At 44.6% G+C, this 22,411-nt stretch overlaps 1 protein-coding gene across 1 annotated transcript; it reads left to right on the top strand.

Annotated features, from left to right (window-relative positions):
* Positions 1–14,653: 14,653 nt before the first annotated feature.
* On the top strand, positions 14,654–21,400 carry CCDC187 (coiled-coil domain containing 187). The gene is made up of 4 exons (XM_067472226.1): positions 14,654–14,750; positions 15,380–15,471; positions 19,738–19,868; positions 21,074–21,400. Exons 2-4 carry the CDS (start codon positions 15,435–15,437, stop codon positions 21,398–21,400), a joined length of 495 nt encoding a protein of 164 aa, XP_067328327.1. The 5' UTR covers positions 14,654–14,750; positions 15,380–15,434.
* The last annotated feature ends 1,011 nt before the right edge of the window (positions 21,401–22,411 follow it).

The raw sequence follows: 22,411 nt of genomic DNA, 5'->3' as shown, positions 1-22,411 counted from the left end.
TTTTGGCAGGAAGCCTTAAGCATTGAACAGTTGTGTTGTTAAAGTGCAAAGTACGGAACCCTGTGCAGACGGTCGGTCAATGCGACTAAAGCAATGTATGCGGCAGGTACTGGCTTGTTCAGTAGACTCTCCTCTACAGTTCTACTTAGGCAGGAAGCCTTAGCATTGAATGGTTGTGTTGTTAAAGTGCGAAGTATGGAATCCCACGCAGACGGTCGGTCAATGCGACTAAAGCAATGTATGTGGCAGGTACTGGCTTGTTCAGTAGACTCTCCTCTACAGTTCTATTTTGGCAGGAAGCCTTAGCGTTGAACAGTTGTGTTGTTAAAGTGCGAAGTACGGAACCCTGTGCAGACGGTCGATGAATGCGATTAAAGCAATGTATGCGGCAGGTACCGGCTTGTTCAGTAGACTCTCCTCTACAGTTCTATTTTGGCACGAAGCCTTAGCATTGAACGGTTGTGTTGTTAAAGTACGAAGTATGGAACCCTGCACAGACGGTCGTCAATGCGACTTAAGCAATGTACAGTCATTGAATTCTTGACAGCAGAAGGTGTCATCCCAAAAGAGACTCATCAGAGAATCCAAGCTGTTGATGGTGATTGTGTTGATGTGAGTAAAGTGCATCATTGGGTGAGTAAGTTTAAAGATGTTGGGATGACACCTTCTGCTGTCAAGAATTCAATAACTGCACGTTGCTTAAGTTGCATTGACCGACCGTAGGGTTCCATACTTTGCACTTTAACAACACAACCATTCAATGCTAAGGCTTCCTGCTAAAATGGAATTGTAGTGGAGAGTCTACTGAACGAGCCAGTACTTGCCACATACCAGTACTGTTATCTGGTGAGGAGTTACAAAGGTGGAGGCATTACTTTTCATTGGGACCCCACACAGATGGTCTGTCAATGCAACTTAAGCAACGTGCAGTCATTGAATTCTTGACAGCAGAAGGTGTCACCTCAACATCTTTAAACTTACTCGCCCAACATCACACAGTACTCACATCAACACAATCACCATAAACAGCTTGCATTCTCTGATTAGTCTCTTTTGGGTTGTAGGTTTTTTGGGCTATATAGCCATGTTGTGGTAGCATTCTCTCCTGACGTTTTGCCTGCATCTATGGCAAGCATCCTCACAGCCTCAGGCTGCACGTTGCTTAAGTCGCATTGACTGACTATCTGTGCAGGGTTCCATACTTCGCGCTTTAGCAACACAACCGTTCAATGCTAAGGCTTCCTGCCAAAATGGAACTGTAGAGGACAGTCTACTGAATAAGCCAGTACCTGCCACAGACCAGTACTGCCATCTGTTAAGGAGTCACAAAGGTGGAGGCATTACTTTGCACTTTAGCAACACAACCGTTCAATGCTAAGGCTTCAGGCCAAAATGGAACTGTAGAGGAGAGTCTACTGAACAAGCCAGTACCTGCCGCAGACCAGTACTGCCATTTGTTAAGGAGTTACAAAGATGGAGGCATTACTTTGCACTTTAGCAACACAACCATTCAATGCTAAGGCTTCCTGTGAAAATGGAACTGTAGAGGAGAGTCTACTGAACAAGCCAGTATCTGCCGCAGACCAGTACTGCCATCTGTTAAGGAGTCACAAAGGTGGAGGCATTACTTTGCACTTTAACAACACAACTGTTCAATGCTATGGATTCCTGCCAAAATGTAACTGTAGAGGAGAGTCTACTGAACAAGCCAGCACTTGCTGCAGACCAGTACTGCCATCTGTTAAGGAGTTACAAAGGTGGAGGCATTACTTTGCAATTTAACAACACAACCGTTCAATGCTAAGGCTTCCTGCCAAAATGGAACTGTAGAGGAGAGTCTACTGAACAAGCCAGTACCTGCTGCAGACCAGTACAGCCATCTGTTAAGGAGTCACAAAGGTGGAGCCATTACTTTGCACTTTAACAACACAACCGTTCAATGCTAAGGCTTCCCGCCAAAATGGAACTGTAGAGGAGAGTCTATTAAACAAGGCAGTACTTGCCGCAGAGGAGTACTGTTATCTGTTGAGGAGTTACGAAGGGGGAGGCATTACTTTTCATTCAACCCTCATAAATGCATTTTGTCTGTTTTCTCAAAGGCGAAGGCAGCGGAGGAAGGGCAGGCAAGAAGAAGCGGTCCCAGGTCAACAGGTCTCCTCCTCCCAAAAAGGCACAGAAAGAGAAAAGTAATAATAATAATAATAATAATAGTAATAATAAATAACTGTATTCATAACTTGCTTCTCCCTTTGGTTCGGAGGAGGTTGTCTATCCAATTCTTATTGGATATTGGTGCAATGTTTTGTTTGTGGGTCGGGTCTCCATGGCACCCTCTTTCCCCAGTTTGTGTTGCATGAGCGAACGCTTTGACAAACGGTTCCTTCTTTGGAGACGTTGCCACCACTGTCTCCCTCCCACTTCCATGCCAAAACATTCATCATGGCGAACGTTGGTGTCAGACGGGAGTCCCTGTCAGCCATTGAAGCCAAAATGAGGCCAAGGAGAGATGAATGAGGGGTCGGAGGTCAGAGGCGAAAGCATTTTGAGGGTTTGATGGATTGGGCGTTGGTGGAGGTTCACCCAAAATCGACAAAATATCCAACTCTACAAGATATGTGAGCGACAGATGGGATATTGAGACCAAATGCCTTTTTTTTTTTTATCCCAATTCCATCTTTGGTGGAGTTCAGAGTCCTCATTGATTGCAGGTGAACTATACATCCCAGTACCTACAACTCCAAAATGTTAAGGCCAATTCCCCTCAAAACCCACCAATAATCAAATTTCAGCATACCAGGTCTGTGTGCCAGGTTTGGTCCAGATCCATCAGTGCTTGGGTTCACCATGCTCTCTGGATGTAGGTGAACTACAACTCCCACAAAGCAAGGTAATTTCCCCTTAAAATCTCAAGTATTTATTGCTGGCCATGGGGACTCTGTGTGCCAAATCTGGTCCAATTCCATCTTTGGTGGAGTTCAGAGTCCTCATTGCAGGTGAACTATAAATCCCAGTACCTACGACTCCAAACTGTCCAGGCCAATTCCCCTCATTGATTGCAGGTCAACTATAAATCCCAGTACCTACAACTCCAAACTGTCCAGGCCAATTCCCCTCAAAACCCACCTGTATTCAAATGTGGGCATATTGGATATGCATGTCAAGTTTGGTCCAGATCCGTCATTATTTTGGGTTCATAGTGTGCTCTGGATGTAGGTGAACTACAACTCCCATAAATCCCTCCAAAGACCTCCAGTATTTTCTGCTGGTCATGGGGGTTTTGTGTGCGAAGTTAGTTCCACGTCCATTGTTGGTGGAGTTCAGGGTGCAGTTCTTAGATTGCAGGTGAACTATACATCCCAGTACCTACAACTCCTATAAATCATGGTGAATTCTCCCTAAATCTCTTTAGTATTTCAGTTGCTGATCAGTTCTTCTGTTTGCTGTGCCATAAAAAAGAATAGGAAAGGGTTATGGGAGAGGCAGTGGGTGGGGTCTTGCAAATTCCACACCAGTGGACAGAGTCAGGAACACTGGGATGCCTGTGGTGGAAGAAACACAAAATAATCCAGGAGGAAATGGTCCACATAGGAAAGCCTTCCCTTGTGTGGTGGGCAGTGTGGTGTTTGTGGAGGACACTGGCAGGGCTCTTGGACATGTTTACAACGCTCGCCATAACCTGCAATGTCATTGAAGGAGGGCCATTGGTGTCTCCTGAAGAGTGGGAGCTATAGTATCTGTGGAGGCAGGAGCCTGTCTGTGTAAGTGGACACCCCAGCCACACACACATATACATATTTTCACTTTTATGTTTGTGTGTGTGTATATATATATATATATATACACACACACGTGTGTGTGTGTGTGTGTGTGCATGTGTGTATACATACACACATACACAGACATAAAAGTGAAAATATGTATTTATGTATATGTCTGGAGTTACACTTAAAAAAATTGACCTGTTCTGACTTACATACAAATCTAACAACGGAAGCAATCTTGTTTGTAACTTGGGGACTGCCTGTATCGCATGAGCCCTCCTCTGCAAATAACTTGCTTCTCCTTTATCTCACCCAAGTTTTTAATCATTTTAATTAGTTTTCTTTTAATCATTACATGTAGCCTGCCCATTGTCACTGTGATTGTATTGTAATTTTATATCGTTATGCATTCATATGTTTTATGATGTTGTTTCTTGTTTGTGTTTTTGGTTTTATTTTGCTATAATTTGTTGTTTGGGCTTGGCCACATGTAAACCGCCCCGAGTTCCCATTGGGGAGATGGTGACGGGGTATAAATAAAGATTATTATTATTATTATTATTATTATTATTATTATTATATATCAGAATCTTGCCCCTTCCGAATGAACTTTCCCTTCTGTCCTCAAAGTTTTAAGGGGATGAAATGGAACACAGGGAAAGATCCAATTTTCTGTCTCCAATCGTTCTTGTCTTCTTCCCTTTGATTCCAGCCATGCGTTTATATGGTGCTTCTGCCTGGAGGGAAGGTCAGAAGCTAGTCAGGAAAATCCTGGGCCCTCCTGTGAAATATCCAAAGCCGGAGGCTGGATCGGAATGGGACGAAAATAAACCAATTACAGGTATTGGGTTGTGCCTCTGTTTGTAGTCTGTCCGCGATCTTCTTGCAGCAGCTGAGGATGGGATCGATTGTTTCATCTGCTTCCTTGCAGAGTCTACACTTGGGATCTGTCGTTGACTTTGGAATTCTGGCTTTGATGGCATTGGTTCTAATTGCTTGTTGTTGTTGTTATTTCTTCTGCAGAATCTGTGAAGGAAGAGCCAAGTCTTGAAGGAAGTTTTCAAGCTGGGCAGAAAAGAGAAGCCAGAAGCTCAACCCAGACACGAGATTTGGAGAGCCTTCACAGGTCAAAGCACGGCATCATGAAGCCCCCAAAAGATCCAGGTTTGGAGAAAAGGGCCGCCAATAAAGAAAACGCAAGTCCTCGGTGTCGTTCCACCAGTAAAGGACGCTCCACTGACCACAATGGACGCATGAGCCGTGCTTCCCAACAAAGTGACTCCCCCAGAAATGAAGCCATGGAGAACTGCAAAAGGCAGAAGGGACGCTACAGCCCTGAAGAGCTGCATGAGTTTATGAATCGAAGGATGGTGGAGAGGAAAAGGAGGTCCCAGGAGGAGAAGAGGGCGCTGGAGCAAGCCCTCGAGGCAAGGAGGAAGAGGCTGCAGGAAGTGGATCGGAAACAGAAGGAAGCTTTCCAAAGGCCAAGGAAGAGGAGGGAGGTCCAGAGGTTCGGGGCAGCTTCTGCAAGGGACGGCAAGGGTTTCCAAGGCCTGGTAAGGGTCCCAAAGGGAGGAAGGGGAAGCTACAAGGAGGAAGGAAGGGAAGGAAGGAGAGAGAAGGAAAAGAGGAAGGAAGGAGAGAAGAGCAGGAAGAAGAGAAGGAAGCAAGAAATAAAGGAAGGAAATAAGGAAAGAAGAGGAGAGAAAGAAGGGGGAAAGGAAAGAAGGAAACAAGAAATGAAGGAAGGAGAAAGGGAAGGAATGAAGGAAAGAAAGAAAGACGGAAAGAAAACAAAGAATGAGGGAAGAAGGGAGGGAAGGAAGGAAGGATAGAAGAAATGAAGGAAGGAGAGAAGGAAAGAGAGAAGGAAGGAGGACGGGAAGGAAGGAGAGAAGAAACGAAGGAAGGAGAAAGGGAAGGATTGAAGGAAAGAGAGAAGGGGGGAGGGAGGGAGGCAGAGAAGAAATGAAGGAAGGAGAGAAGGAAAGAGAGAAGGAGAGAAGGAAGGAGAGAAAAAATGGAGGAACAGAAGGAATGAAGGAAAGAGAGAAGGAAGGATCGAAGGAAGGAAAGGAGAGAAGAAATGAAGGAAGGAGAGAAGGAGGAAGGGAAGGAAGGAGAGGAGAAATGAAGGAAGGAGAGAAGAAATGAAGAAAGGAGAAAGGGAAGGATTGAAGAGAGAAGGAGGGAGGAAGAAAAGGAGAGAAGAAATGAAGGAAGGAGAGAAGGAAGGAGGAAGGGAAGGAAGGAGAGAAGAAATGAAGGAGGGAGAGAAGGAAAGAGAGAAGGAAGGGTAGAAATAAGGAGGAAGGAAAGGAGAGAAGAAATGAAGGAAGGAGAAAGGGAAGGAATGAAGGAAGGAGAGAAGGAGGGAGGGAGGAGGGAGGAAAGGAGAGAAGAAATGAAGAAAGGAGAGAAGGAAAGAGAGGAGGAAGGGAAGGAAGGAGAGAAAAATGAAGGAGGAAGAGAAGGAATGAAGGAAAGAGAGAAGGAAAGAGGAAGGAAAGGAGAAGAAATGAAGGAAGGAAGGAGAGAATGAAGGAGGAAGGGAAGGAGAGAAGAAATGAAGGAAGGAGAGTAGGAAGTATGGAAAGAAAGAGAGAAGGAAACAAAGAATAAAGTAAGAAGAAAGGATGGGAAGGAAGGAAAGATGGGAAGATGGAGAGAAGAAACCAAAGAATGAAAGAAGAAGGAAGGAAGGGAAAGAATGAAGGAAGCTATGGCTGAGATTCAATATCACTATCTATAGGTGCATCTACACTGCAGAATGAATGCAGTTTGGCACCACTTGAACTGCCATTGCACAATGCTATGGAATCCTGGGAGCTTTAGACTGGTGAAGCCCCAGCATTCTTTGACAGAGAAGGCTAAAGATCTTGTAAAAGAACAATTCCATGGCATGGAGCCTTAGCATCTCAAGTGGTGTCAAACCGCACTGATCCTACTGTGTAGATGCACCCTGTCTGGGACAGGTAACTTTTCCAACTTTCACTTGCAGAGCGAAGCACGCAACAAGCACCCACAATCCGAAGTAACAGAGAGAGTCCGCCAAGTGTCCTCCGCTCTGCTCCAAAATGAGTCAGAATTCAGGTCCACCATCAGCAACTGTTCAATGGGGATTGTTCCCAGGTAAACGTTCAATGAGGTTGTGGATTTTAGTCTGAAAGATGGTGGCAAATTGGAAGGAAAGAAGAAAAGAAAGAAGGAAGGATGGATGGATGGAAAAAAGAAGGAAGAAAAGGAAGAAGAGAAGTTAGAAAGGAAGGAAAGAAGGAAGGAGGAAAGAGGGAAAGGAAGGAAGAAAGGAGAGAAGGAAGGAAGGAAGGAAGGAAGGAAGGAAGGAAGGAAGGAAGGAAGGGAGAAGGAAGGAAGGAAGGAAGAAAATGAAGGAAAGAGAGAAGGAAGGAAGGAAGGAAGGAAGGAAGGAAGGAAGGAAGGAGAGAAGGGTGGATGTAAGAAAGAGAAGTTAGAAAGGAAGGAAAGAAGGAAGGAGGAAGGGAAGGAGGGGAAGTAAGGAGAGAAGGAAGCAAGGAAGGATGGATGGATGGAAGAAAAAGAAGGTAGAAGAAGTAGAAAGTAGAAGTAAGAAAGGAAGGAAGAAGGGAAGGAGAGGAGAGGAAGGAAAGGAAAGAAAAGGAAGGATGGACGGATGGATGGATGGAAGAAAAGGAAGGCAAAAGAGAAGGAAGGAAGGAAGGAAGGAAGGAAGGAAGGAAGGAGAGAAGGAATGAGGAAGGGAAGTGAAGGGGAGAAGGAAAGAGAGATTGATGGATGGAAGGAAGAAGAGAAAGAAAGAAGAAAGGAAGGAGGAAGGGAAGCAAGGAATAATAATCCTTCCGACTAAAACTTGGCAAAGTCAGACCATCCAACTGTGTTGAAATGGGAACAAGTGAATGTAATCTTAGGAGGGAAATTGACAACACCACAAATTGATCTGTTAATTGATAACTAATTGGCTATTTTTTTAAATGTGCTGCTTCAGTTGATCACCTTTTGTTGCCATTTTCATTTCTCACTAGTGGTTTGAAGATGACGGTGGATTATCTCGGAAATGGCAACCCTCTGAAACGGGGAGATTTGGAGGCCTCTTCCTTTCTCAGTCCTGGAGATTCAGGAAGCCCTTGTTGGTCCAAAAAGGCAGATAACACAAGTTTTTCGCCCCGTCGAACCAAAGGAGACCGAGTAAGGGCCATTCACATCCTCGCGAGGGACCTCAGCGAGCGACTCGAGAGAGAAATGGAAAGGTTTCGGACTGGGAAATGGCCAGTGGGTCCAGAAGACCAAAGATGGGCTCCACCTGAGATGCCTCCAAAGGCTTTCCATCCTTCAAGGGTTGCTTGGGATCCAAGCCATTCGTTCTATTTCTCACCAAAAGCCCAGGAAAGTGGAGAGAGAAGGTCCTCCCTTGAAGATTGCCTTCACGTCTATGCTTCCTTGCTGACACCTAAAGCAGTCCATGATGTATCTCCTCTGAAAGCAAAGCGAAGCATGGTTGACACGGGAGGTATGGATACACTGCTGGGTCATGTGTTGCTATGTCTTCTCTTTTTCTGGTATTATTTTGGACCTTCGAAAACTAGTATTTCCCTCTCTTTGCATTCTCAGCCTTTTTGCAACATCGCCCTTCTCTTTCCATCCAAAGTTGTGCCGGGAAGGAAGGATCTCAGAAGGAAAGAAGCTTCTTATTGGACGAACCAAGAGCTGAGCGTATCACGCCATATTCAGGGAGGTAAGCATGGCCATAGCTGACATCTCATTGGTGACATATATGCATTGTTCTGCCTATAGCACATCTTAGTTGGCATCCGATTGGTGACATATTCATTATACTGTCGTTATCTATTGCTCAAAGTGCAACAACAGTCTGTTCCACAACATGGCGATCTTTGTGTACGGTATCTTTGCATGACATTTCACATGCAATGTCACCCGGATATTGCACTGTTGCCTAGTTTGATCACACCGCAGATTACAGGAGCTGTCTTCATAGACTTATCGCCTTCTTCTGAGAAAAAATATAATATCACAAAGGACTACCACTTCATCCTCTTCATAGGAAATCTGCTACCAAACAGGAGCTTTTTTGTTGAGTTCCAGGGCCAGAGAAGCAGATGGCGAAGACAGAAGAATGGCCTACATCAGGGGAGCATGCTTGCTCCATCCATGTTCAACATTTACACAAATGACAGTCCACTGCCAGCAGGGACAGAGAGTTTCATCTATGCTGACGATCGTGCCATCACCACTAAAGCAGGGAGCTTTGAAATGGTTGAACAGAAGCTTTAGGTACTCTTACTGCCTATTACAGGGGAAACCAACTGATTCCTATTCCATCTAAAATGCAGATGTGTGGTTTTAGTCTTCATAACAGACAAGCATCTCGAGCTCTGAGGAATCCCACTGGAGCATTGCAGTACACCCAAATACTTGGGAGTCACTCTGGACCGTGTTCTGACTTAGAATCATAGAATCCTAAAGTTGGAAGAGACTTCATGGGCCATCCAGTCCAACCCCATTCTGCCAAGAAGTAGGAATATTGTATTCAAAGCACCCCCGACAGATGGCCAACCAGCCTCTGTTTAAAAGCTTCCAAAGAAGGAGCCTCCACCACACTCTGGGGCAGAGAGTTCCACTGCTGAACGGCTCTCACAGTCAGAACGTTCTTCCTCGTGTTCAGATGGAATCTCCTCTCTCGTAGTTTGAAGCCATTGTTCCGCATCCTAGGCTCCAGGGCAGCAGAAAACAAGATTGCTCCCTCCTCCCTGTGACTTCCTCTCACATATTTATACATGGCTATCATATCTCCTCTCAGCCTTCTCTTCTTCAGGCTAAAGATGCCCAGCTCTTTAAGCCGCTCCTCATAGGGCTTGTTCTCCAGACCCTTGATCATTTTAGTCGCCCTCCTCTGGACTTACAAGAAGCACTGCTTGACTATCAAGCAAAAAGTGGGAGCTAGAAATGACATCATACGAAAGCTGACTGGCACAACCTGGGGATCACAACCAGACACAGTGAAGACATCTGCCTTTACAATTTACTAATCTGCTGCTGAATACGCATGCCCAGTGTGGAACACATCTCACCACGGTAAAACAGTGGATGTGGCTCTTAATGAGACCTGGCACATTATCACAGGATGTCTATATAACAACAACAACAACAACAACAACAACAACAACAACAACAATAATCTTTATTTATACCCCGCCACCATCTCCCCAACGGGGACTCGGGACGGCTCACATGAGGCTAAGCCCAATAGTACATTACAATAAAATAAAACCAGAGCACAAAACAAACAACACAATAAAGTAAATAAAACATGAGAATAGGACATTTAGTATAATGCCAAGTTTTAAACTTTTTTAAATACAACTGTATCCTCAATTCCCTTCTGACACAATAAATAAATATCACAACAATCCCACTGAACAGATGCAGTTCAACAAATGCCCAGAAGATAGCAGTATGAACCCACACAGACATCATTTCTTGCTTTCCCTTGGCTCCAATGAGAAATTTCATAGAGGAGGAATCATATTTATAATACCAATATATAAACTCAATGAGTTTAGATAGAGTTTATATAAAGGATTTATTGTTCCACTAGCCGTCCCCTGCCATGCGTTGCTGTGGCCCAGACTGTTTATGTGTTTTGCGTGGGTATATATGTGTGTGTGTATGTGTGTTTGCATATATATGTGTGGTTTTCTGCATGTGTTGTAATGTAATTTTTGTTTATTGGCTTTTTAAGTCTCTTCTGCTGTGATTTCCAGTGTTTTTATGAGTGATGCTCACTCGTTGGCCTGATTGGTGCCTTGTGTCCAAATTTGGTGTCAATTCGTCCAGTGGTTTTTGAGTTATGTTAATCCCACAAGCGAACATTACATTTTTATTTATATAGACTAGCTGTACCCGCCATGTGTTGCTGTGGCCAACCTTCCTTCCCTCTTTCTCTCCTTCTTTCCCTTCCTTCGCTCCTCTTTCCTTCCTTCCCTTTTTTCTTTCCTTCGTTCCTTCTCTACCTCTTTTTTATCCCTCTTTTTCTCCTTTCTTCCTTCTCTACCTTTCTTTCCTTTCCTTTTTCTTACCTTTTCTTCCTTCCTTCTCTACCTTTCTTTCCTTCCCCCCTTTTTCTTTTCATCCTTCTTTTTCTCCTTTCTTCTCTACCTCCTTCCTTCCTTCGCTCTTTGCTTCCATGCTTCCTTTTCTCTTTTCTTCCTTCTTTCTCTCCTTTCTTTCTTTCTTTCTTTCTTTCTTTCTTTCTTTCCTCCCTCTTCCTTCCCTTTTTTCCTGCATTGTCATTTAGTTTTTCGTCATTTAGCTTTTTGGGGTTTTTAAGTCCTTTCCGCTTTTGGGGGGGGGGGGGTTATGAGTGATGGTCACTCATTGGTCTGTTAGGGGTATAGTGTCCAAATTTGGTGTCAATTCCCCCAGTGGTTTTTGAGTTATGTTAATCCCAGAAACGAACATTGCATTTTTATTTATATAGATTGAGGCTACAGCTCTCAGAACCCCTTGTCCATGTTGTTTGGGAGCTGAAATCCCAAAAAGGAAACTCCAAATCCGTGTTTTCTTTCACCACCCTTGCTGACTCATGTTGCTCTCTGAAGTACTCTAAATACACCCTATATGTCTGATCTTGGATGCTAAGCAGGGTGAGACCTGGTTTGTACTTGGGTGGGAGACCGCCAATGAAGACAAGGCTCTATTTTAGAGGAAAGAAGTAGCAAAGCCACTTCTGAGACTTCCTTGTCTAAGAAATCCCATAAGTCTGCACATGACGACTTGAAGGCACCAAGTTTTGCCTGATCTTGGAAGCTAAGCAGGGTCAGCTTTGGTTCGGACTTGGATGGGAGACCACCAACAGACCCTAAAGCTCTAATTTAGAGGACAGAACTGGTGAAACCATCTATGAAAGTTTCTTGCCAAACTCATGGGGACATCTCAAGTCAATAGGTCGCAAGTTGACAATTGTTAAGGCTGCACATCAACTGGAGTAATTAGTCTGGATGGCCTTTGTGGTCCCCCTCTGACTCTAGGACTTGGCTGAATGTCCGCAGTCTGAAAAGATCCCTCCAATCTACGCAGGGCCTCTCGTTTTCCCATTTTTCTCACCCACCTCTCCATTCCCGGTGAAAGCATATGGCTCTGGCGGCAAAAACCAGAGTGAATTGATTATCTTTCAGAGCACCTACTTAAAACCCCGTTGATCCTGTTTCTGCGGTGGCTTAACGAGAGATTTAACCAATTGGATCCCGTAGATTTATTTACAGCGGCCGTGGTGTTCGCTCTCTGTGCAAAAGGAGAAACCACGCAACACATTGGCGGCAAGGCACTGCATTCCTCTCTGGAAGAGCTTCAAACATCAGGAATTTAACTGGGATCCTACCATCCAAATCCATTTCTCCATTGCATCCTAGTCTCTGGAAAAGCTGGAAAAATGCAATTCTCTTCCTCAATAAGTCGTCTTTGTCCATAGACACCTCCAAGGTCATGGCGGTCTGTTCAGTGCCTTCTAGGTTGTTCATTCTTCTGTGTGCCCAGGAGGGAGTCTCTCATTCGCCTGCCACTTTTGGACTCTCGCTTGCTGAGGTGTTTATTTACCACATTTATATACCACCCCTCTCAGCCCTGAGGCGACTCGGAGCGGTTCACAATTGGCAAGAATTTGATGCCTCAACAATCTATATAAATAAATATGTAATGTTAGTTTGTGGGATTGACATAACTCAAAAACTACTGGACGAATTGACACCAAATTTGGACACAGTACACCTATCGGGCCAATGAGTGGCCATCACTCAAAAAACAAGGAAAAACACAGTGGAAGGGACTTTAAAAGCAAAAAAAATACAAAATACATTACAACGCATGCACATATATACACATATACACATATATGCACACAAAACTGGGCCACAGCAATGTGTAGCAGGGGATGGCTAGTTATCTATATAAATAAAAATGTAATGTTCGTTTGTGGGATTAACATAACTCAACAATCACTAGATGAATTGCCACCAAATTTTGCCACAAGACACCTACTAACCCAAAGCGTGCCCATCACTAAAAAAATGATTTTTTTTCATTCGGGAGTTGTAGTTGCTGGGATTTATAGTTCACCTACAATCAAAGAGCATTCTGAACCCCACCAATGATGGAATTGAAGCAAACTTGGCACAAAGAACTCCCATGACCAACAGAAAAAAATGGAAGGGTTTGGTGGGCACTGACCTTGAGTTTTGGAGTTATAGTTTACCTACACCCAGAGAGCACTGTGGACTCAAATGATGAAGGATCTAGACAAAAATTGGCACGAATAGTCCATATGCCCAAATATGAACACAGATGGAGTTTAGGGGAAATAGACCTTGACATTTGGGAGTTGTAGTTGTTGGGATTTATAATTCTCCTACAATCAAAGAGCATTCTGAACCCCACCAACAGTGGAATTGGGCCAAAATTGGTACACAGAACCCTCTTGACCAAGAGAAAATACTGTGTTTTCTGGTAGACTTTGCCGATCCTTCTGACACCCCCTCGCAACCCCCCCCCAGGGGTTCTGACCCCCAGATTGAGAAATGCTGACTTAAGGCCATCCAGTCCACCTCCCCTCACCATTGCAAGAAAACATAATCAAAGCCCTCCTGACAAAGAGCTATCCAGCCATAGATAGATAAGATTCCGAACGGATTCTGCCCTATGAACCATCAAGGTTATTAAGATCTTCCGGAGGGGCCCTGCTCTCGGTCCCACCATCCTCGCAGGTGTGTCTGGTGGGGACGAGGGACAGAGCCTTCTCGGTGGTGGCCCCTCAGCTCTGGAACTCTCTCCCACTGGAGATTAGAACTGCCCCTTCTCTCCTGACTTTTAGAAAATTGGTGAAAACTTGGCTCTGGAATTTGGCATTTAATGAGTGAGTCAAGAACTTCTGGCCACATGGACGGATGGTAATGAATTGTGATATCTTTTGGACGACTTGGCTTTATGTAATTATATGACTGCTTTTAATGTATTTTATGTATCAATGTGTTTTATGGTGTGATGTTTTAAACTACTGTTTTTGAATCATGTTGTAAACCGGCCTGAATCCCTCTCTAGAGGTCGAGAAGACCGGTATATAAAAGTTCTAAATAAATAATAAATAAATACATTCACACAGAGAGAGAGATAGTATCATAGATTTGAAAGGGACCCCTAAAGAAGGACAATTATATATTGCATGTTCCAGAATAGGCCAACCAGACAATCTCCACATCAACAGTGACAAAGAAACAGCAAGAAATACTGTTTACCCACAAGCAGAGAGACATCACACATATTAGAAATCAACACTTTCTCATTACTTTTCCAGATCACCAGACTGGGCCACAGCAACGCGTGGCAAGGGACGGCTAGTATCTATATAAATAAAAATGTAATGTTCGTTTGTGGGGTGTGTTGTGTCCAAATTGGGTGTCAATTCGCCCAGTGGTTTTAGAGTTCTGTTAATCCCACAAACAAACATTACATTTTTTTTATTTAAATAGATGGTACAAGTACAGTATAAACATAACGTGAAGGGAGAGTTGGAGGAACCCCTTTTCTTGGGGATTTTGGGAGTTGTAGTCCCACAAGTGGATTCCACAAACAGAGAAACCATAACCAAGTGCTGATTTCTGCCCTCTTTAGCTCAAACTTTGTCCGTAAAGCTGTCAATCTTTCCTTTTTCTCCCAAAACATCCTGACAGATGACTCTCACCTACTGTGTCTTGCCGTTTCTGGGTCATTCGGTGGAAAGGAAAACAAAGCAAAAGCAGCTTATTAATGCGCGTAAGCGGGTGTGTTTGGGTGGGAGGAATGAAATGAGATTTCATCTAAGCAGATTGCCCGATGAAATAAAAACATTTTCTTTTCTTTCTTTCTTTTTTTTTTTCTCGTTCCTCTTATCGGAGGAACATCTGCTGCGATTTCATCTTGTCGCTTTCAGCCTCCGCTGGATCCGTAAATGTCCAATTTTGTGTCTGTTTTCACGCTTTTCCCTCGCTAATCTGTTGAGCTAATCTGGGCGGAGGGGGGAAAAACAGGGAGTTTTCAGGTCCTTGGGACCAAAGAAGATGCTTTTAGCTCAAATCCGCCCGCGATGTTCGGATGGTAGGATTTTCCATGTTGTCATCAAGTCGGTTTCGAGGGCAACCCTAGAGATTACCAAGAGTCTTGGGGACCTCTTCCATGGTATAATAATAATAATAATTATTATTATTATTAGCTGTCCCCTGCCATGCATTGCTGTGACCCAGTCTAGTGATCTGGAAAATAATGAGGTGCTGATTTCTAATATATGTCTTTATGTGTGTGGGTAAACAGTATCGGCACACTGGGTGCAGTGCCTCAAGAACTTGGCCTGTACTTAAAAACAATTGGTGCTGACAAAATTACCCTAAAGGCCACCCTACTCGAATCTGTACACATTATTCACCGATACATCACACAGTCCTAGGCACTTGGGAAGGGTCCAACGTGTGACTGAATACAAAAGACAGCACAGTGTACTAATCTTGTTGTGTATCAAATAATAATAGTAATAATAATATATTATATCGTGTGTTTACTACGCTTCTCCTTCCTTTCAGGACCCATATTGGTTCATTTAGCGATTGTCAGGCTCAGACTGGTCCCCACCAAAACATGGAGGTGGAAGAAGGCAGCGTCAAGAAGCAACCGGGTAAGCTGGACGTGGCAAATATTTTTGGCAAACTTTGCAGGGTTTTTGGATAAAGTAGAAAAGGCTAATGTTGTCATGTAAAAAGTTCTATGCACCAGCATAAGCCCATTGGAGGAAAAAGCAGAGTCCCAGTCTTGGCTGGGATGCCCTGACATGGGATTTGTAGTTCAGCCAGGCTGTGGGAAAACCTGCCGCGGCCTGTGTCGCCACCAGAGAAGGGATGGTTAAGAGCAGCATTTCTAAACCTGGGGGTCGGGACCCCTGGAGGGGTCGCCAGGGAGTGTCAGACGGGTCGCCAAAGACCATCAGAGTTGTTGGTCATGAGGGTTCTGTGTGGGAAGTTTGGCCCAATTCTATTGTTGGTGGGTTCAGAATGCTCTTTGATTGTAGGTGAACTATAAATCCCAGTAACTACAACTCCCAAATGTCAAGCTCTATTTTCCCCAAACTCCAGCAGTGTTTACATTTAGGCATATTGAGTATTCATGCCAAGTTTGGTCTAGATCCATCATTGTTTGAGTTGACACTGCTCTCTGGATGTAGGTGGACTGCAACTCCAAAACTCAAGGTCAATGCCCACCAAACCCTTCTAGTGTTTTCTGTTGGTCATGGGGTTTCTGTGTGGGAAGTTTGGTCCAATTCTATTGTTGGTGGGGCTCCGAAAGCTCTTTGATTGTAAGTGAACTATAAATCCCAGCAACTACAACGCCCAAATGTCAGGGTCTATTGGAGTCTACAGTGCTCTCTAGATGTAGGTGAACTACAACTCCAAAACTCAAGATCAGTGCCCACTAAACCAATCCAGTTTTTTTCTGTTGGTCATGGAAGTTCTTCTGTGTGCTAAAATTGTTTCAGTTACATCATTGGTGGAGTTCAGAATGCTCTTTAATTGTAGGTGGACTATAAATCCCAGCAACTACAACTCCCAAATGACAAAAATCAACTACAACTGCCAAATGCCAAATTTGGTCCAGTGGATGAAAATACATCCTGCATATCAGATATCTACATTATGACTTGTAACAGTAGTGAAGTTACAGTTATGAAGTAGCAACAAAAATAATGTTATGGTTGGGGGTCACCACAACATGAGGAACGGTATTAAGGGGTCGTGGCATTAGGAAGGTTGAGAAACACTGGTTAAGAGGGAGACAAAAGCTGGGCGAAATGGAATTGCTTTTGTGTCTCTTGAGCAGACAGCAGATGGAACTCGGGGTCAAAGGAAACACGACAACAAAGGATCATCAGGTAGATCGTGGCCCGAGGAGAGTAATTGCCATCCACTCAGGACAGATCGAGAAAGCAGGGTCGGTTTGGCCTTTTTTGGTGCGTTCGGAGAACCATCAAAGTAGCATGCATCCCAAGAAAATCATTTGCCACTGGCAGAAAATCAAATAGAACTAATCTATCATCAATTCCAGAAATCCCAAATTCACCTGAGCAGCAGGACTGAAGATCGACAGGTCGCAGGTTCAAATCCAGGGAGAGTGCAGATGAGCTCCCTCTGTCAGCTCCAGCTCCTCATGCGGGGACATGAGAGAAGCCTCCCACAAGGATGGTAAAACATCAAAACATCCACGCATCCCCTGGGCAACGTCCTTGCAGACGGCCAATTCTCTCACGCCAGAAGCGACTTGCAGTTTCTCAAGTCACAAAAAAAAATAAATCCAGATATTTTTGGCCATCAGAGGGTGCCATTCGCTCATTTGAAAGAAAATAAATGGTGATAAATACATATCCTTTCAGCGGAGTTGGAATTTGAAACTGGAAGCTGCTCCTGAATGAATTTAGTTCGGGGACACAGCGTTCTCCCTTCGTAAACACAATGCTTTCTGTTGTTTATTTGTATAGTTCTAGCAAAAGTACAGGGCGATTTGACAGTCGAGCAAGCAAAAGCAACAGGTCCTGCCAAATGCACACAAAGGGAAGGAGGAATAACAAAGCTGGACAATGCAACTGCAAAACAAACCATTCCGTATTACTTAGGCGACTTACTTAGGTGATCCCTCGTTGTCCGAAGATGATGGTACTCCAAGTGCGGTGTCTTGGCGGTGGAGCCCTATCTTGATTCGCATGTTCTCCCGCAGCGAGGACGTCGATTTCCAGGTGGAAGGCCGTCCCGGTCAGGGTTGGCTTGACGTGCCTTTCTCTTGGCATGTTTCTCCCTCCATTCATGCCTCTTCAAATTCTACAGCACTGCTGGTCACAGCTGACCTCCAGTTCGAGTGCTCAAGAGCCAGGGCTTCCCAGTTCTCGGTATCTATGCCACAGTTTTTAAGGTTGGCTTTATGTGCTGGTACAACTGCACCAGGAGCTCCAATTTTGTTTGCTTTACATTTAATGTTTGTTGCAGTCCTAAGTTTCAGGAACTCTGCAGATAGGTGGCTTCTTTTGGCTGCAATCATAGGGCAAGCCACCTGTCAATTATAGTTAGGTTCCCTGGTCCCGACCCCTTTTTGGGTTTTTGGAAGGAATAGGAACCTTTTTGAGTTCAGTCCACACAGAGAAGCCTTCCATACAGGACATAATACCAAGAGCTCCTGTAGAAAGCTTCGTCTTCTACAGCTTGGCCGGGGTTATACAGCCCACAGCTTGGCTGGGGAGAAAAGACCCCACAGCTTGGCTGAGGATTTTACAGCCTTACAGCTCCTTTGCTGAAGGACTTCAGCCAGCCATCACTGAAACCTGAACTCCTTCTTTTCCCCTGGAAGTCTACAAAGCTCTGCTTGGTAAGGGTCGCTCGCAGAAGCCAGACGCAGTTGGTACCGGGTGCAGGGGCTCCACGCCAACAGAGGCAAAGACAGACTGCCCAGATTAGAAGTTAAGGATTTCTCCATTAGTTATTTACAGTTAAGAAGATAGTGCCTGTTCCCAGTGAACAAAATTGCAAGAGCCAATAGACTGTTAAGAAAGCTTGAAAGTACCTGTTTGTTTTCATTAATAAAGAACATTGCTGAACCTTTAAGCAATCTAAAGACTCTGTTTGGGAGAATCCAAGGGCCTTTAATCTGAGGCAGCCCCGGCATCCCGTTGGGCACACAGAATTTATGTCCTGTCTACAGGCTTATGCACAGGCCCAGCGTGCAACAGCACACTTTAAGCCCATCTTTCAATCTCTTTTCCTGTCCACCAACGTTCTGTTTTCGAGTCGGGAGTCGAGTAACTCCTTTGGGCATTCGGACAATGTGGCCAGTCCAGTGGAGTTGATGGCATAGGAGCATGACTTCAGTGCTGGTGGTCTTTGCTTCTTCCAGCACGCTGACATTTGTTTGCCTGTCTTCCCAAGAAATTTGCAGGATTTTCCAAATCGTTGAGTGTGACTTCTGTAGACAGTCCACGTTTCGCAGGCATATAGCAGGATTGGGAGAACAATAGCTTTATAAACAAGCACCTTGGTCTCCCTACGTCTGTCCCGGACCACAAACACTCTCTGCTTCATTCGGAAAAATGCTGCACTTGAAGAGCTCAGGTGGTGTTGTATTTCAGTGTCAATGTTGACTTTTGTGGAGAGGTGGCTGCCAAAGGAGCGGAAATGGTCAACATTTTCTAATGTTACACCATTAAGCTGTATTTCTGGCATTGCAGAGGGGTTGGCTGGTGATTGTTGGATGTTCAATGAGAGGCCAAGCTTCTCATATACTTCTGCAAAAGTGTTTAGAGTGGCTTGTAGGTCTTCTTCAGAATACTCACAGACTGCGTTGACATCTGTAGACAGTCCACGTTTCACGGGCATATTGCAAGATTGGGCGGACAATAGCTTTATAAACAAGCACTTTGGTCTCCTTACAGATGTCCCGGTCCTCAACCATTCAAATACAATGCAAGAACAAAGCAAGCTAACTGAGTTGTATGGAGCCCCCGGGGTGGTACAATGGGTTAAACCCTTGTGCCATCAGGACTGAAGACCGACAGGTTGCAGGTTCGAATCCAAATCCGGGGATGAGCTCCCTCTGTCAGCTCCGGTTCCCCATGCAGGGACATGAGAAGCCTCCCACAAGGATGATAAAACATCAAAACATCTGTGCATCCCCTGGGCAACGTTCTTGCAGACGGCCAATTCTCTCACACCAGAAGCAACTTGCAGTTTCTCAAGTAGCTTCTGACATGGGGAAAAAAACTGAGTTGTATAAACTAATCATACAAGACTGTAAGAAGATATTGGATTCCAAAAGCTCAGGAAAATGAGGAAACTTTTCCAATTGGCAGGAAATAAATAAAACTGAGGCCATCTCAAATGAAATACTGTTTTTTTCCCTGTCTTTCTAGAACTTCAACCAGGATATTGTGGCGATAGCTTCCTTCAACGGCGCCTGTCCTTCCCTTCTGCCAATATTCCTCTGAAGAAAGCGGAGGAAGAAGTGTGTGATGGGAGCGATCCAGTTGATCCCACTAGCCAGGTACAAGGTTTCCCGCTTCTCACATTTTACCTTGTGGATCTCATCTTTGCCAGTGTTTTCCTGGTGGGATTGCCACTTTGGAAACCAGAGAGGGCTCCTGTGCCATATAACGGTGGTTTACAAGGAGCAATCATAGAATCATAGAGTTAGAAACCCCTGTGCCGGCAGGACTGAAAACCGATAGGTCGCAGGTTTGAATCTGGGGAGAGCGCGGATGAGCTCCCTCTATCAGCTCCAGCTCCTCATGTGGGGACATGAGAGAAGCCTCCCACAAGGATGATAAAACATCAAAACATCTGGGCGCCCCCTGGGCAATGTCTTGGCAGATAGCCAATTCTCTCACACCAGAAGCGACTTGCAGTCTCTCAAGTTGCTCCTGATTCGACAAAAAAAAAAAGTTAGAAGAGACCACATGTGCCATGTAGTCCAACCCTCTGCCATGCAGGAAAGGCATAATCAAAGCATTCATGACATACGGCTGTTCAGCCTCTGTTTAAAAGCCACAGGAGGAGCTTCCATTGCGCTCTGAGACAGAGAGTTCCACTGCTGAACAGCTCTCCCTACAGTCAGGAAGTTTTTCCTAAGTTTCAGGTGGGATCTCCTTTCCTGTCATTTGAACTCATGGCTCCTTAGAGTCCTAGTCTCCAAAAACAAGCCTGTTCCCTCTTTCTTTTGAAATCCTTTCAGGTATTTAAACATAACTCTCATATCTCCTCTCAGACTTCTTTTTTTGGAGGCTAAATAGTTCTTTAAGATGCTCCTCATAGGGATTCATGATCTCCAGACCTTTGATCATTTTAGTTACCCTCCTCTGGACACTTTCCAGCTTAGAGTCAATATCCCCATTGAACTGCTTGCCCAGAATTGGGCACAGTATTCCAGGTAAAGAGATTTGACCAAAGCAGAATGGAGAGGCACCATAGCTTCCCTCAATCAGTAGACTCCTTCTGATGCAGCCCAAAATCCCATTGGCTTTTTGACCTACTCTTGGCTCATGTTCAGTTTGCGGACCAGGACAACTCCAAGATCTCTTTCCTATGTATCTCTGATATTGAACCAAGTGTCCCCCATCCTGTATCTGTTATAGCCAGTGTTGCTTGTCATGCAAACAGGTACCAAGCAATTCCCTCTTCGGCCCAACCATGAGCGCACAACCTGAACTTCTTCGTAACTTGCAAACAAATCTTTCCTCTTTCCATTTCCAGTGGAGCGACATGAGCCAGTTCTACGGCAACTCTGATAGCTTTCGCCGCTTTGGCTTGAAGATGGTGGAACAGTACCTGCGGGAAGAGGAGCTGAGAGGCCGGCACCAGAGCGCGCTCTTCAGGCTGAGAGAAAAGGCCCTCCAGGAGAAAGCCAGGGCTGAACTGGCCTGGCTGGAACACGAGGAGAGGCGAGGAACAGTCCGGGTCACGTCCCCTTCCTTCTCTGAGCCTTCTCTTCTCCAAGCTAAACATCTCCAGCGCTGTAAGGCAGCAGAAAGCAAGGCTCCTCCTTTCAGATACAGGCAGTCTCCAAGTTATGAACTATAATAATAATAATAATTTGAAACACTACAAGATGAGTCCACAGCAGACACTCTGCTGGCTGTTGAATTGGATCACACATCGGACACTTCCCAAGTGTCTAGGACTGAAGAGGCATCCATAACAACGAATGGCTTGTGGCACCATTTGTGTGGCAGGCACTTCAAGAAAAGTCTGGATGCAGAGAGATATATATATATTTGGCTAGAGTTACACTTAATAAAGGTCCCTGTTCTGACTTACAAACAAATTCAGCTTAAGAACAAACCTAAAGAATCTATTGTTATTATTATTATTTAATTATAAAAAATAATGGGAAGTGTTCAACTTGTGATTTTGTGATACGAAATCCAGCATATAGATCTCGTTTGCTGTGACATACTGTGCTTTTGTGTCAGTAAAATAATAATAATAATAATAATAATAATAATAATAAGTGTTCCAGTGAGTTTCTCTATAGCAGGGGTCCTCAAACTAAGGCCCGGGGGCCGGATGCGGCCCTCCAAAGTCTTTTACCCGGCCCTCGCTCAGGGTCAACTTAAGTCTGAAATGACTTGAGAGCACACAACAACAACAACAACAACAACAATCCTATCTCATCAGCCAAAAGCAGGCCCACACTTCCCACTGAAATACTAATAAGTTTATATTTGCTAAAATTGTTCTTCATTTTAATTATTGTATTGTTTTTAAGTGGTTTTGCACCACAAATAAGATACGTGCAGTGTGCATAGGAATTAATTCATTTTTTTCCAAATTATAATCCGGCCCTCCAACAGTTTGGGGGACTGTGACCTGGCCCTCTGTTTAAAAAGTTTGAGGACCCCTGCTCTATAGATCTTAGAAAACTATTTCTTGATTTAAGTCGTTGATGTGCTGGCTGATACCCAAACAGGGGGTGGGCTGGAGATGTCACTGCCTTGGTCCTTTTGCGGCGGATGTCAGGTGGTGCAATACCGGCTAAGCAGTGTAATTCCTCCAGTGGTGTAGGCCGCAGACACCCCGTGATGATGCGGC

The sequence above is a fragment of the Anolis sagrei genome, chromosome 11 (genome assembly GCF_037176765.1).
Source record: "Anolis sagrei isolate rAnoSag1 chromosome 11, rAnoSag1.mat, whole genome shotgun sequence".
NCBI classification, from domain to species: Eukaryota; Metazoa; Chordata; class Lepidosauria; order Squamata; family Dactyloidae; genus Anolis; species Anolis sagrei.
Note: the sequence above shows the minus strand (reverse complement) of the source record. Positions and strands in the feature narration are given on the sequence as shown.